At 40.0% G+C, this 17,313-nt stretch overlaps 1 protein-coding gene and 1 long non-coding RNA gene across 2 annotated transcripts in view; one reads left to right on the top strand and one right to left on the bottom strand.

The window, feature by feature from the left end:
* Positions 1-11,192, top strand: part of tnn (tenascin N) — a 51,398-nt gene extending 40,206 nt beyond the window's left edge. The window contains exons 10-18 of the mRNA XM_061979389.2: positions 1,116-1,379; positions 5,422-5,685; positions 6,761-6,891; positions 7,303-7,441; positions 7,518-7,669; positions 7,743-7,839; positions 8,062-8,226; positions 9,811-9,974; positions 10,629-11,192. Coding sequence (XP_061835373.2) covers positions 1,116-1,379; positions 5,422-5,685; positions 6,761-6,891; positions 7,303-7,441; positions 7,518-7,669; positions 7,743-7,839; positions 8,062-8,226; positions 9,811-9,974; positions 10,629-10,781 — 1,529 coding nt within the window. The 3' untranslated portion in view covers positions 10,782-11,192. The remainder of the gene's footprint in view (positions 1-1,115; positions 1,380-5,421; positions 5,686-6,760; positions 6,892-7,302; positions 7,442-7,517; positions 7,670-7,742; positions 7,840-8,061; positions 8,227-9,810; positions 9,975-10,628) is intronic.
* LOC133618750 (uncharacterized) lies at positions 5,682-15,753 on the bottom strand. Its single transcript, XR_009817334.2, has 4 exons — positions 15,696-15,753; positions 15,419-15,626; positions 10,614-10,708; positions 5,682-7,391 (listed from the first exon to the last, which is right to left on the bottom strand). It is a non-coding gene; the product is annotated as an uncharacterized lncRNA (long non-coding RNA).
* Between the last annotated feature and the right edge of the window lie 1,560 nt (positions 15,754-17,313).

Raw genomic sequence — 17,313 nt, 5'->3', positions numbered from 1 at the left:
AGCATCTTCTTGCTAGAAAATGTTGACTGAATTGACTTGTGAGACAACGCCCTCCTTTGGATTCATAGCTGCATCACTCATTTTCCCCAGCAGACAGCGCCATTAAACCACTTTCTATTTAAGCTACAATTATTTACAATTTAAAGCAGAGAAAATAAATCCACAAATAGGCAAGTATCCACTGTATTTAGTTTCAGTGTACATTCTTCTAGATTAATTTCCTAAAATGTATATGTTATTAAGACATACACACTCTGGGAGTGCATAATGATAAAATTGCCTGTAATTCACACATATTTATGTAAATAGGTTACATTTACTTTTGCACTTTTCTACTATCTGTGTTAACTACATTTTGTCCAAATTGTTTATGTATTATAAATAAAAGTAGTTCATGGTTTTAACACTGTTAGCTATTTTTTATTGCCGTTTTTAAAATGTATTAATGAAATTATAATCATTCCAGCAACATTACAACCATATCAACATGTTGACATTTCTTGTCAATTAATGCCACTAAACTATATTTTGTTAAATTAAGATTGCATTATATTTTGTAGTTTGCCCACAAAATAGTAATGTTTGTTTATTTACACTTGTTTTATTCATAGAGCGAAAATGGACCAAAAGATGGCTGACTACCTCGGCACTTATGCTCCTCTACTGTATAACCATGTGATCAAATTCAGGATTAAATCAATTAAATTAAGATCTTAAATATCCCTTTAAGGAAACAATATATTAGGAAACTTAAAAAAGTAACGAGTCATACCAAAGACTATAAAAATGGAACCTATTACCTCCCTGCTTGGCACTCAGCATCAAGGGTTGGAATTGGGGGTTAAATCCCGAGTGCGGCCACCGCTACTGCTCACTGCTCCCCTCACCTCCCAGGGGGTGGAACAAGGGGCTGGGACAAATGCAGAGGATAATTTCACCACACCTAGTGTGTGTGTGACTATCAGTGTTACTTTAACTTAAGTTAACTTAAACTGACTTTACTAAAAAAACTCCCCATTTGTCCAACTTTGCTGTCTTCTCCATTGCAACTCTCCACACAATGACCACCAAAATGTCCTTGTGTTTACCAATATTAACCCGTTCCCCTCATGTAGAGCTGGATGCGCCCGCTAACCTCTTAGTCCAGGAAAAGACAGAAACCAGTTTCAAAGTGTCCTGGGATCAGGTCCAGGCAGAAATTGATGGCTACGTCCTCACCTACACTTCTTCTGAGGGCTCTAGTGGACAAATCTCTCTTGGACCGGACGCTGCTTCTTATAGTCTGACTGGTTTGAGGCCCGGTGTTGTGTACACGGTCTACGTCTGGGCTGTGAAGGGAAGCCAAGCCAGCCGGAAGACCTCCACACAAGCAGAGACAGGTCTGTTTGTCCACTACACTTTAGCTTCTAGGCATGGCTCTAGAAGCTATTGATACTTTTCCATTGATAAAATTTGGGTACGATGAGACTCTAATTAACAAAAATAAATGAGCATGATGACGTTAGCTCAGTGGACACTGCAGTATTATACGTCATAGTCTCGTTCTCCTCCATTGCTTTTACAGCGTCTTGTTCCGAAAGATAAAGTCAATGCAGCTTGGTTTTCTTAGCTTCCTGCTGTAGTCTTCAAAACCAACTGTAGAAATCATTATTAAAATAATTCACAAAGAACACTACGTCATCTACACTATATTGCCAAAACTATTTGGCCACCCATCCAAATGATCAGAACCAGGTGTCCTAATCACTTGGCCCGGCCACAGGTGTATAAAATCAAGCACTTAGGCATGGAGACTGTTTCTACAAACATTTGTGAAAGAATAGGCTGCTTTCAGGAGCTCAGTGATTTCCAGCGTGGAACTGTCATAGGATGCCACCGTGAAATTTCCTTGCTCCTAAATATTCCAAAGTCAACTGTCTGCTTTATTATAAGAAAATGGAAGAGTTTGGGAACAACAGCAACTCAGCTACAAAGTGGTAGGCCATGTAAACTGAGGGGTCAGCGGATGCTGAAGCGCATAGTGCAAAGAGGTCGCCGACTTTCTGCACACTCAGTAGCTACAGAGCTCCAAACTTCCTGTGAACTTCTATTTAGCCCACGTACAGTACGCAGAGAGCTTCATGGAATGGGTTTCCATGGCCGATCAGCTGCATCTAAGCCATACATCACCAAGTCAAAGTGCAATGGTGTAAAGCACGTCGCCACTGGACTCTAGAGTAGTGGAGACGTGTTCTCTGGAGTGACGAATCACACTTTTCCATCTGGCAATCTGATGGACGAGTCTGGGTTTGGAGGTTGCCAGGAGAACGGTACATTTCGGACTGCATTGTGCCGAGTGTGAAATTTGGTGGCGGAGGAATTATGGGGGGTTGTTTTTCATGAGTTGGGCTTGGTCCCTTAGTTCCAGTGAAAGGAACTTTGAATGCTACAGGATACCAAAACATTTTGGACAATTTCATGCTCCCAACCTTGTGGCAACAGTTTGGAGCGGGCCCCTTCCTCTTCCAACATGACTGTGCACCAGTGCACAAAGTAAGGTCCATAAAGACATGGATCACAGAGTCTGGTTTTTTGTTTGATTGATTGAAACTGTTATTAGTAGATTGCACAGTTCAGTACATATTCTGTACAATTGACCACTAAATGGTAACACCCGAATAGGTTTTTCAACTTGTTTAAGTCGGGGTCCGCGTAAATCAATTCATGGCGTGGATGAACTTGACAGAGTCCTGACCTGAACCCAATAGAACACTTTTGGGATGAATTAGAACGAAGACTGAGAGCCAGGCCTTCTCGACCAACATCAATGTGTGACCTCACTAATGCGCTTTTGGAAGAATGATCAAAAATTCCTATAAATACAATCCTCAACCTTGTGGACAGCCTTCCCAGAAGAGTTGAAGCTGTAATAGCTGCAAAAGGTGGACCGACATCATATTGAACCCTATGGGTTAGGAATGGGATGGCACTTCAAGTTCATATGTGAGTCAAGGCAGGTGGCCAAATACTTTTGGCAATATAGTGTGTGTTCAAACAATTTTCTATAGCTTTATGACCGCCGTGTACTGTAGATATGTCACATTATAATACTCCTCTTGCCAGTTATTATTGAGAACCAGCTCCTTACGTAATGAAAATAAATAGAACGACTAGATATATTCAACAAAGTCAAAACCCAGAGTATGCTTGCTCATGCAATACGACTTAGATATTTCTTATAGTCAAAGCGATCACACCTCCTTCCAGTTATTAATAATAGTTACCTTGTGTGATGTAAAAAAACAGACTGGAAATAATCCACAAAATTAAAATTCAGAGTTTGTTTGCTCCCACAACATGTGATACAATGTAGAAGTGTCATATAATCAATGCCACCACATCTCCTCTCTGTTATCAATGATAACCAGCACATTGCACAATAGAAATGAAGAGAAAGACTAGATATAATCCACAAAATCAAAATCAACAGTATGCTCGTACACGCAAAACAAACAATCCTACATAGACGTGTCATATAATGAATATGATCGCTCCTACTGCCTTGTGTAATAGAGAAAAAAACAAAACAGAAAGGCTTTAAATAATACCGTGTTTTCCGGACTTAAAGGCGCACTTAAAATCTTTTTTTTTCTTCTCAAAACTCGACAGTGCGCCTTATAACCCGGTGCGCCTAACGTAAGGAATACGTTTGGTTGAGCTTACCCACCTCGAAGCTATTTTTTTTGGTATGTGGTGTAATGATAAGTGTGACCAGTAGATGGCAGTCAAACATAAGAGATAAGTGTATGATGGGTCTCAAGTAAACAACACCAACATTTTAAATGTTCCATTGAAAATATAGAACATTACACACGGCGCTCACAAATCTATCAAAATGTTTTAGTACAACTTTGGTAAGCTATGAAGCCGCACCGCTTGAAGGATTGTTGGCGCATTAAACATACGAGTATTATTATGGTGTGTGTATAAGGTAAGACATATTATCTGGCGTTTTGTTTTGCGATATTATGCAAAAGCAACTTTTCTTACCTTCTGGTATTTGCTGATCTGTATTTGGTATCTGCATGAATCCTGAAAAATTGCGCGCGTCCATAGTTGATAAGCTTTTTATTTTTCTTTATTTTCTTGTTATGGGACATTTATCCTCTGCTGTTGCCATTTTTAATATAAAGTAGTGTAAAAAGTTCTTACTTATATCTGTCAGGAAACTCGCCATGAAAGCGCTAAAACATACCGGTGTAGTGACTTTATATTATTCACCCAAAGAACTTTAGTTATTAGACCGGAACTCGGACGTTTTTTTAATGGGACACATTTCCGTTATTGATTTAAGTAAAGTCTGAACGTCATTAAAACAGTTAGCTCCATTTTTTGACACTTCTTCCTCTTCCATCGTTGCACGCTACACCGCTTCAACAAAGATGACGGGGAGAAGACGCTGTCGAATGTGAGCCACGTAAATAAGACCGCCCACAAAACGGCGCATCCGGAAGCAACTGTCAGAAAGCGACTTGAAGATGATCTGTAAAACATAATCTATGCAACATTTTGACCAAAGAACCACCATTACATGTTATGTAGACCACAAGGAAGTGTTTTCAATTTAGAAAACAATTAAAATAAAATGACTCCTTCAATGCGCCTTATAATCAAGATAAAAAAATAGACCATTCATCGGCAGTGCGCCTTATGGTCCGGTGCACCCTATGGTCCGGAAAATACGGTACACAAAATCAAAACCCAGAATACGATTGCTAATGCAACACATGCAATACAATGTAGCTATGTCTTATAGTCAACGTGATCACACCTACTGCTAGTTATCAATGATGATAGTCACCTTGCAGTATACAAAAAAAAAGAAAAACTTGATATAATCTACAAAATCAAACTCCGCAGTACGCTTGCTGAAACAAAACATACAATCCTACATAGACGTGTCATATAATCAATGTGATCGCGCCTCCTGCCTGTTATTAATTTAAAAAAAAAAAACAGCACCTTGTGTAATAGAAACAAAACAGAAAAGCTATAAATAATACACAAAATCGAAACCCAGAGTACGCTTGCTCATGCAACACATGCGATACAATGTACCGTAGATATGTCTTATAGTCAATGTGATCGCACCTACTGCCAGTTATCAATGATAACCTGCACTTTGCATTTGCATTTAACACATAAACAGAAAGACTAAATTTAATCTACAAAATCAAACCTTGCAGTACGCTCGCTCACACAAAACATACAATCCTACGTGTGATCGCTCATCCTACCAGTTATTAATTAAAACCGGCACCTTGTGTAATAGAATAAAAAAGCGCACTTTCGTCACTAATCCTCATAGTTGTTGAAACAACACTTCTTGTAGTCATAGCATCAGTAGCTTTAACTGCATCTACCTATAACTTCTTCCTCTAGAACTGGACGCTCCCGCTAACCTCTTAGCCCGAGAGCAAACCGAGACCAGCTTCAAGGTGTCCTGGGAACATGTCCTGGCAGAAATCGACGGCTATGTCCTCACCCACAGCTCCTCTGAGAGCTCTAGTGGGGAGATCCGTGTCGGACCAGAGGTCGATTCTCACAGTCTGACTGGTCTGAGGCCCGGAGTGGTCTACACAGTCTACGTCTGGGCAGTCAAAGGGGCCAGAAGAAGCAGGAAGATCTCAGTACAAGTGGAGACAGGTTGATCCAACACACACAACTGATTTTAATGATTTTTTTTTTCTTTTTTCAAATGCAGTAGTGTAGAAGATTAGCTGAAAACATTAAAACAGCCAACTAAAAGCACAACAAAAAAATATGATATTAAATGAATAGCAACTGTAAATATCTTTGTCAAAGCAGAACTACTAATTATTGTACTGAATGAAGGTATTTCTTGCAGGTGTACCACTAACGTTCCACATTCCTTGGCTTTCTATACACTGCACATATTCATTCATTCCTGGTCAAAGCCACGGAAAATCTTGCAGGGAGTAGCAGAATTCCTTATTTTGGCAGGGAAGCCTTGCGAGAGGTCAACTACAGTATGATGTGTAGCTGAATGTCAATAGAATCAGCAGCCACATGCTGGAGGACTTGGAACAAACGTAGCTTTGTGTCAAGAATAAGTATGAACTGGCCGTTTTAATTAGCACGTAAAAAACAACAACATTTCTGTACTGTGTAATGTCTCGTTTTAGTCTTAGAAAATAATATTTTTATTTTAAACATTTTTGGATTAACAGAGTGCCTTATTATACCAATGAAAACATATATAACTATTGGGTATTTTAAGGTAGTAGTCATTATTTTTCAGATTTTTGCATTCTTTGATATGTATTATAATGACTCATTTTATCCATCAGGGGTCAGACTTAGTAAATAATATTTTCATTTGAGACATTTTTGGACACACCAAGTGCCCCAATATACGCATAAAAGTATTTGTTTTCAAAAGTATGCATTTATTGTTGTTATTTTTAATAATTCATATTATTTAAATGTAATGAAATATACATAAGTATTTACTTTTATATATTATTTTAAACACATTTTAAATGTTTGCCTGATGGTAAATGTTTTCTAGATTGGCTACTAACTGGTTCAGCAACAGAAGGTAACTGAATGCTGTTAAGCCAACATGCATGTTAAGTAAAATATAATTATGATAGCAATTTCACGCTTTACGGCACCCACAATCCAAACTATAATGAGGTGCAATATTACGTAGCTGCACGAATGATTGATGCGACGTCTGCTGTGATGTATCTGACAGAGATCGACGCTCCCAAGGACCTGCAGGCTTTGGATGTGACCATGGATTCAGCCATGTTGACATGGACTCCTCCTCTGGCTGACATTGAAGGCTATATCCTCACCTTTAGGGATGAGGAGGGCAACATGGAGGTGCGTTGAAGATAATGTTAACAACAATGAAACAAAAACTGTTTGCGATTTTATCAAATGTAAAGTGCGTTTCATTCATTATTATTATTATTATAAAATTGGGGCCCAATGCACACAAACTGTAAACCTCTTTTCTTATGCACATATCACTATAACTGTCAGCCTTCAACTTTGCATTGGCCATACTTTTCTGTACAAGGCTGACCTCTTGTGGCAATTAAGTGCAAGCTCCTATTACTGTACTACACCTGTTGCACCTTTAAATACAAAACTAGAATACTCATGACATGGTGAAAGAATAGTTAGCACTGCAGCCTCAATACACCAGTTCAATTCAAGTCCTATTCTGTGCAAAGTTTGCACATTTTTCCCAGATTCCTTTCATCATTGTTATGTTTATTTGGTGCTCAGACTGTTGAGATGCAGCTGGGGTCGAGAGAGAGTACCTTTGCCATGTCCAGCGTCCAGATGGGCAAGGGATACATTGTCAGCATCATCGCCTACAGAGGCAACAAGAGGAGCAGAATGGTGGAAACTATTTTCAAAGCAGGTCTGACTGTAGACACCGTGCAAGATGATTTTGACATTTTAACGTATTTTTTAAAATTAAATCTATCATCATGTAGTTGGCATCCAGTACCCCTTCCCTATGGACTGTCTTCAGATCATGAAAAATGGCAACAAGAGGAGCGGCGTCTACACAGTGTATGTCAACAACGAGCGCTCCAAACCAATAGAGGCCTATTGTGACATGGATTCTTACGGAGGCGGATGGCTGGTACACTGTCTTCTTTTTGATGTGGCCATAACATTAGGTAGACCTTTGTCAAAAATAAGTGGCGTTCTTTCAGGTACTGCAGCGTCGTACTAGCGGCAAACTGGACTTCATGAAACGCTGGCGACAATACGCGGCTGGCTTTGGCAACATGACGGACGAGTTTTGGATTGGTAAGGTGTAGCGTTAAGTTATACACAAGTGTCATTTCCATAAGAGTAGCCAGTGTACAGCTTGACAGTGTCGGCAGCCCCAGATTATCTAACTGGACTGTAGATAAGACAGCTATATGCTTTACAAGCTGTGCACAGCGTACTCTGAAGTACGCCAAAGTTCACTTTCTATTGTCCCTTGAGAAGACTGACTAAAGAAAAATTCACGCTCTGTTCCGCCAGGGCTGGATAAGATCTACGAGCTGACCAACACTCCCACACAGTACGAGCTGAGGTTCGACTTGGGCCGAGGCTCCGAGAGAGCCTACGCCGTCTACGACAGCTTTAAGGTGGCCCCCGCCAAGCAGAAGTTCAAACTCTCCATCGGAAACTACAGAGGGACCGCAGGTTAAACTCTGCATGCACACAAAAACATTACACCGATACCAATATGTTACGATATCACAAATACTTGTATTAGTTTGTAGTGTGGAATGTTAAAAAAAAATGTATCAAGAGAAAATACTCTGAGAACACAGGTAGGTACTGTATTAAAACAAAACAAAAAACCACTAATTTATTCATTATTGAACATCTGGAATGGGCTTATGCAGTCTTTGAAGTTTGCCGATACCGAGCGGTCACAATGATACATTAAATTAAGCTAATAGTGCAGTAAGTTGAATGATGCGGACACGTTTGTTACTGGATATGTTCTAATATGCTTCTCCCTCTGAGACTTTGGGCCTGATTTACTAAAGGTCTGCGTGTACTAAAACACGTGCAAACTTGATAGCACACGCAAAGCTGATCTACTAAACGTATGCAAAGTGGATTGTGTCTGTTAAGTGAGCAGAATAAAGCGTGCAATCCATTTTGCGTCTCTGTCTTCATTAATATGCAAAATAAATGTTGATCATCAAAACGGCCACAATACTGGGAGGAGAAGATGCAAGTATAATTATTTAGCACGCGCAATGTGATTCATCAACGCTCATCACCGTTTTGCGAGCATTATTTAGCACGTGTCAGAAGGACGTGCAAACAGCAGGATCGGTGCTCGCGCTACCAAGACAGACGATGTACCGTTGAGAATCCTCCGACCTACACGTTTGGACAGTTAGAAATAAAAAAATAGACTTATTGTCCATTCAGCAACATCATTTTATAATTTTATAGCTGCTAGAGGCCTTAAGGGGCTGATTAAAACAAATTGAATTGATGCGTTTTGGTGTCCTTAATTTTTTTTAATGACTCTAGATTTTTTTATGTAGTATATATATGTATTATTAAAACATTTCTTATATGAAAAAAAGTTATCGAAGTATGCATTTTTTGCGTCTTGAGCGGAAAAGTGCAGCCTCTCCCCAATGAGCGAATCTTCAGCGGTATAAAAAAAAGAAAAAGATTAATTTCAATATATATGCACTTTGGACTGTGTCTAAAATGCCCATAAAAAGTGGTGTATGTGTCCTGCTTGATTGGAAAAAATAAAAAAATGCAGCCGATTGAGCATGATAACATGAATGTGCAGACAATGAGAGTGTCTCCGTGGGGATCCCCCGTACAGTACATGCAAAATTCTCATTTAAATAAGGCGGTCTGCACCACTTTTCTGTTGCACACACAGTCTTAGTAGATCACATGCAACACGCCCACTAATAGTACACGCTGTTTTTTAGATTGCACACGATTCTTGTTTATATTGACAAATGTTGTGTTTTGGACTGCAATACTGTTCAGTCAAGGACACTTAGCTTGTGTGCTATTTTGTGCTTAGCTGTTGTGTATCTGCTAGCTAGCTCATAGTAGTCTATAGCCTACCATAAATACGTTTTGTAAATGACTTCATCTGAATACAATAAAAATACTAACCCTGCGTAGTTTTTTTTGCTGATATCGGACCAATATCATATCACATTGGGACACCCTTAGCATTAATAGTTGTTTTATTATTATAATTACTGAAGTCTGTTTTGTTTTGTTGTCCAGGTGATGCCATGACCTACCACCAGGGTCGTCCCTGGACGACGATCGACTCGGACAACGACATCGCCCTGGGAAACTGTGCCCTTACGCACCGTGGCGCCTGGTGGTACAAAAACTGTCACCTGGCCAACCTCAATGGCAAATGGGGAGACAACAGGCACAGCTTGGTGGGTGCACTTCACTTTTTAACCCTTATGCCTCAAACAGAAACTCAACAGTTCAAACCTGTGCTTTGCTTTCTTGTTGGCTTTTCATGTTCTTTTTATGATGCCACCACCGAAGGGTACCAGTCGTGGCAAATTCACGAAAATGTGATTATCGCCATTGAACCACACTTTTACATTATTGTGGCTTAAGATGCCATACATTATATATCATAAAAGCCAATACCTATAAGAGGCCACTAGATGACAGTATTGCTCTGCAAACATCTTCCTGTTCCCTCTCCATAAGGTGCCTGTCAGGGGGTGAGTAGTTTTACCTGAATTTAGTTGTATTATATAGTGGTCGGGGTGCTGCCAGGAATTCTGTGCCCCAACAGAGGAAATAACATTCAAAATACTCCAACTTATTCATATTTCAAAACATTTATCTCCACTGAAGTGAAGGTAAGGTCAATTAGTTTGTTCCTGGGTTATTCAAGTGTTAAAATATACGTGTGGACCACTTTCACAGATTCTGCACCACTTTCCCCTTTGCCATAATGATTTTACAAAAAGCCAAAGAAAAAGCCAAATAGAAGGCATCAGAAAGTGGTGGCTCTAATGTATTCTGAACCAGTTTCTCAAATTTTCAAATTTCCGTACCTTCCTGGCTCTCAGGGAATAAACTGGGAACCGTGGACGGGCCACCTGGCGTCCCTGGACTTTACCGAGATGAAGATCAGACCCGTGGGGGCGTTCTCCAGCAGGAAGAGGCGGTCGTTGATGATGGCCAGAGAGAAGACCCAGGAAGAAGAAAAGGAAGCGCGTTAAATATTCAGAATTAAGTAGGATTTGGTACAAAAAGGAAATATTGGGAAAGGCTTGGGTTACTGGAAAACGTTGAAAAAAAGTGTTGTTGGTGGGGTGGTGCATGCTAACACTCAAACAGTGATGCATTGTTGTATTATATATCCTACTAAATCTGCATTTGCAAATACTTTGCAGTTAGTCAAGTCATTGAATCACTTTCCAAGTTGAGTGTGATTTTGTGCTAACAAGAAAAAAAAAAGTGCCTTTAAGTCTAATTTAAGTATCTCTACAACAAAAAGTTGTTTAAAATTATTTAGCAAGTGACGGTATTTACCAGGCCAGGTTGTTAGTGTGATAGTTCTGTCTTCTATAAGGAATATTTAGGAGTTTTCTCATAATACCATGAATTCAATAAAAATGTAATAAAAACAATGAAGACTTGTGTCTTGAAATCAATGGGACATTTTTGAAAGTTCCACAACTCCCACATTTCGTCTGATTTAAACTGTTCTAACTTCAAAATATTCAGCCTGTTTGGGAATTGTGTGCTCTACTTCAACAATTGTAAAAAAAAATTATAGGATTTCAGTTCAACTTCACCATTGGAGCATCCATCCATCCATCCATTTTCTACCGCTTATTCCTTTCGGGGTCGCTGGAGCCTATCTCAACTACAATCGGGCGGAAGGTGGGGTACACCCTGGACAAGTCGCCACCTCATCGCAGGGCCAACACAGATAGACAGACAACATTCACACTCACATTCACACACAGTGGCCAATTTAGTGTTGCCAATCAACCTATCCCCAGGTGCATGTTTTTGGCATTGACACGCATGCTTCATCTAGTTAATAATAAAATAAAAAAATTGATTGCAACATTTAAAAATGTGCTGAGTATGATAACGGTTTTCTTTTTCTTATAGCTTGTTTCATTATCACATTTCTGAGTATCATCTACATTACAGGTATGACACTACACTACGTTTACACTGCAGGTCAAAGTGGCCCAAATCAGATTTTTTTGGAGATCTGATTTTTTCCATCTGTCTGTTTACACTGCAAGTAAATGTGATTTTTATTAGACTCCAGTGTAAACGCGCACAATTGGGGCCTCGACGTCACTTGCATGCGCACTTCGATAATGTGAAAAGAAGTTGACCAGGAGGAAGTCGCTAATACTACAAAATAAAATAGAAATCGCAACACCTTAAAAATGAGTGTTTTTACATGAAAGTAAATGAAAGTAATATAAAGTATGAATGGATGTATATAGTGTAATATTTTGGGAGGGTTTGAATTAGGGCTGGGCGATATAGCGATATAAGTAATATATCGATATACGCGATATTTCGCGGGTTTGTCTCTGTGCGATATAGAAAATTACTATATCGTGATATTCGAGTATGCGTTCTCACGCAGTTGCTTTTAGCTGCTGGCATTACACTAATCTAGAAACATAAGCGGCAGCTCAGCTCGCTCGCAGTCCTTGAGGTGAAGGCTAATTAGCTTTTAGCGTAACGTTAGCTCACTGTGCGGTGTGTGTGTGTGTGCATGCGTGCGTGCGCGCCCCACATTAAACGGACAGCAAAGTCCTGTCTGGTCACACTGAGTGTCCGCCCTGAGATCGATAGGTTGTGAGTTCAAACCCCAGCCAAGTCATACCAAAGACTATAAAATGGGACCCATTACCTCCCTGCTTGGCACTCAGCATTAAGGGTTGGAATTGGGGGTTAAATTACCAAAAATGGGCGCGGCCACCGCTGCTGCTCACTGCTCCCCTCACCTCCCAGGGGGTGATCAAGGGTGATGGGTCAAATGCAGAGAATAATTTCGCCACACCTAGTGTGTGTGTGACAATCATTGGTACTTTAACTTAACTTAACTTTAACTTATCATTACACCATGTACCAAATAAAATTGCTTCAAGGTGGGTAAGCTCAACCAAACGTATTCCTTACATTAGGCTATAGTAAGGAATTTTTCTTACTATAATAATAAATCTTAAGGCACACAAAAAAAAAAGGATTTTAAGTGCGCCTTATAGTCCGAAAAATACGATAATCGCCAAGTGCAAAGAGCCAGTGAGTCAGCAACCGGACGTGACGTCATGCACAACCAAGGCACTGAAACATGGAACTGTAGGATTTTACGGCTGGATTCGGTCAGTGCCAAAAATGTACCAGATACGGTACCCATCCCTACATGTGCGTTCAACATAAATTGCATGACTAATCTGCGTTGATGCATGATTAATGCAACCATTTTTTGGTGATTTATCACATGACTTAACTCATTATTGCCCTTTGTCACCGATTCTGTTCATAACTTTCATGGACAGAATTTCTAGGCGCAGTCAGGGCTTTGAGGGGATCTGGTTTGGTGGCTGCAGGATTAGGTCTCTGCTTTTTGCAGATGATGTGGTCCTGATGGCTTCATCTGGCCAGGATCTTCAGCTCTCACTGGATCGGTTCGCAGCCGAGTGTGAAGCGACTGGGATGAGAATCAGCACCTCCAAGTCCGAGTCCATGGTTCTCGCCCGGAAAAGGGTGGAGTGCCATCTCCAGGTTGGGGAGGAGATCTTGCCCCAAGTGGAGGAGTTCAAGTACCTCGGAGTCTTGTTCACAAGTGAGGGAAGAGTGGATCGTGAGATCGACAGGCGGATCGGTGCGGCGTCTTCAGTAATGCGGACGCTGTATCGATCCGTTGTGGTGAAGAAGGAGCTGAGCCGGAAGGCAAAGCTCTCAATTTACCGGTTATCTACGTTCCCATCCTCACCTATGGTCATGAGCTTTGGGTTATGACCGAAAGGACAAGATCACGGGTACAAGCGGCCGAAATGAGTTTCCTCCGCCGGGTGGCGGGGCTCTCCCTTAGAGATAGGGTGAGAAGCTCTGCCATCCGGGGGGAGCTCAAAGTAAAGCCGCTGCTCCTCCACATCGAGAGGAGCCAGATGAGGTGGTTCGGGCATCTGGTCAGGATGCCACCCGAACGCCTCCCTAGGGAGGTGTTTAGGGCACGTCCGACCGGTAGGAGGCCGCGAGGAAGACCCAGGACACGTTGGGAAGACTATGTCTCCCGGCTGGCCTGGGAACGCCTCGGGGTCCCACAGGAAGAGCTGGACGAAGTGGCTGGGGAGAGGGAAGTCTGGGCTTCCCTGCTTAGGCTGCTGCCCCCGCGACCCGACCTCGGATAAGCGGAGGAAGATGGATGGATGGATTAACTCATTATTTGTGATAGCCCTGATTGTGATACATCCCACAGAAGACATGATGTGGTATGCTTCGGATCCTAGGCCTTCAGTGATGTCCGACTTCAATGATTACCTCTCAAAATACCATAATTGATGTCACCACATGACCATTGCTGGAGAAATACTATACAGAAACACATTTAAGCACTACTGGGCATTGTCCAAAACGGGTTATTTTCTGGCGCATTTAAAAATCAATAAACCCGCATCAGCAATTAAAACATATCTTATGTGGTACTGTCAAAATTAAAATTGCAAAAAACATATTAAACGTGAAAAAATAAACAAATAAAATATCCGAACTCACATTTCATTGCCGGGACAGCTGAGCTAGCTCCCGGGGTAGGCCAACATTGTCTGTCAAATGTTTGTGTCGGTTCACTTCAGGTGCACGGGCGCCCGCATTGTTGATTCTGAAGGCCTCAGGCAGATTTCGTACAGCATGGCAACATAAGCTAGCTGAATTCTGATTGGATAAAAACGCTATAACCTAAAAACAACAGTGCTGGAAGGAGCATAATATGAAGATAATATGAATACTTTTAGATATTTAGGGAAAGTAAATTAAAAATTACTTTTATCTTCAATTCTAATCATGATTTCTGGTTATGTTAGGCCAGCAGAGAAGGCCCTGCTGGCCCTGACGGCACACTACTGTTTGGATCATGAGCTTTTCAGATAGTTAATACATTTTTGCAGGTTTTCTATTAAATTTACACAAATCCTTAAGAGAAATTAATCGGACGTTTTACAAAATAGTCTCTCCTAATTAAACATTTTTAATTTACGACGTTGAATGAAAAAGGTCACTTTTTAACCGACGTTCCATTCAAATTAACTCGAGGAACAGCTCAACAGGAAGTTATGTTTAAAAACAGATTCCCCAATTCAAAATAGCCTAGACGTCTGGAATGGATGAGGGCTATTTTTACAACAGAGGGTCATACGATGCAAAAAAAACAAAAAATTACTAACGACATCATGCATTACCAAGCAGATCCATTAGTCTTTTTTTTTTTTTTAAAGGTATTATGAAGAAAATATGACTTGAAAATGACATGAAAGCTTATTCCTGGACACAGTCAAACAATAATGACTCTAAGGGGACTTCTTATAATAGCCTCCACCTCTATTGTTTTAGACTTGGGTGTGTTCTATACTGGGTGTGTGTGTGTGTGTGTGTGTGCGTGTGTGTGTGTGTGTGTGTGTGTGTGTGTGTGTGTCACAGACACCAGCATGGGCTCGGCCTGAGCTATTTTTTCCATGAGAGTTTTGCCTCTAATAAGACAGTGTTTGTTTTGACTGCTGGAGTCTGAGCACTCCGTGGAAAGCACACGGCAGTCAGAGAGCATTATGAGAAGAAAAGGAAAAAAAGCATGTCTGCAAAACTGAAACCAATTACTCACCAACTGAAATGTTCTCTAATGACTTGCCGGGGAATTTTCTGGCGTTCGTGTGCTCAAGTTAAGGAGACAATGAGAACAATTTCCAGCACCAGGTCAAGTCAATATGTTACTCCCTCCGAGGTCTTAATCAGGGCTCAAGTCGGTCGTTTTGCTCAGATACATTTATTTTAGCCGCGTCTTCTTCACGTTACCAACGATGCCGTCAGAACTAATAAAACAAGCAAACAGAACTTACAAAAACACATTGATTTCACATACATATCAGAAATAATCATACCTCATGTACTCCAAGGGAATGAAGTTTCTTTTCTATGGACCAGTTCGAAGTTGGCTTCTGCGCATGTCCAATTTATCAAGGTCAAAGTTCGTGAGGGACAAACAAAGCCAGGCGACTCCATACTTTTTTTTTTAGTAAACTTCGTCAGTTCGTGGTTTGTTTTTACTCTTTAGCGTGAATAGTAGGAGATATATTTCTGAATTATTGTTTATTTCGCGTCGTGTATATTTTTCAATATGCCGAGAACCCATTAACGTCATCCACATCAAACATATATATATATATATATATATTTTTTAAATGTATTTATTTTTATTTTAATTGAACAACAAACATACATTTATAATTCACTCAACAGAAGCACTTTCAACAACAAGGAAATAAAACAAAAGCTAGATAATAAAATAATAAATACATAAATACAAATAAAAAACAAAACAAAAATGGCTACCTAAATCACTTTAAATGTTTTTACCAAAGATATGAATTTAAGGGCTTTCGTACTCTTAATCATTTCCCAAGATTTGATTGATACTTGTAACCCATTAAGCCAATTACAAAATGTAGGGCTTACTTTCATAAATCGACATGTATGTAGAAAACATTTTGCCTGGAGCATAATAATGTTGACAAACATTTCTATGTTACAGTTGTTTATAAAAATACCAAATTTGATCTCTTCTATAAGTTAAGTTAAAGTGCCAATGATTGTCACACACACACTAGGTGTGGCGAAATTATTCTCTGCATTTGACCCATCACCCTTGATCACCCTCTGGGAGGTGAGGGGAGCAGTGAGCAGCAGCTGTGGACGTGCCCGGGAATCATGAGTTTGAAGGATAAAATTAATTCATGAAGCGGTGACAAGGGCCAAATGACACACTAAAAAAAAATAAAAAAAATAATAAAAAGTAAAAAATAATTACCCAAATGTGTCATTATAAAATTAACCAAAATAAATAATTATTTAAATCGTGAAATAATGAAATCAATTATTAAATAGTGAAATAACCTAATCATGAAATGATTAATTAGATCATGACATAATGAAATAAAAAATTATGTGATTAAATGTAATTTTACATTTATACATTTAGGACACATTTATGTATTTAACTCCAATTAAAACTAATTATTCACACATTTAAGTAATTATTCAAAGTTTTATTTGTTCATTTAATTTTGTCCCATTTGGCAAACAAATAAGGGATAAACTGTCACAGCCCGTGCAGACCTACGTTCCAGGCCAGAACGTAATCTTCTGTTGGAGTACCCAGTCTGTCTTCGTTCCCGTGTTGACGAGCTGTGCGTCTTGTCATTTCCTTGTTCCTTTGCTTTCCGGACTGCCTCTTGGATTTCGACCTCCCGCTTGGACACAGACCTTTTGACACCTCCTATCGCCCTGACTACCTGCCTGCTCACGGACATACGAGCCTGCCCAGCCCCTTTTGGACTTGCCTCTTGCTCAAACACTCTGGTAATACTCAGCAATTAATTCCTACACATAGTCTTACACCATACACACTCTTGGATCTAGAGATATATATATATATATATATATATATATATATATATATATATATATATAATAAATCATAGAGCTTAACTACGCCCCCTT

This window comes from Nerophis lumbriciformis, linkage group LG19 (assembly GCF_033978685.3).
Source record: "Nerophis lumbriciformis linkage group LG19, RoL_Nlum_v2.1, whole genome shotgun sequence".
Lineage (NCBI taxonomy): Eukaryota > Metazoa > Chordata > Actinopteri > Syngnathiformes > Syngnathidae > Nerophis > Nerophis lumbriciformis.
The sequence above is the reverse complement of the archived record's forward strand: the minus strand, read 5'-3'. Positions and strand labels throughout refer to the sequence as shown.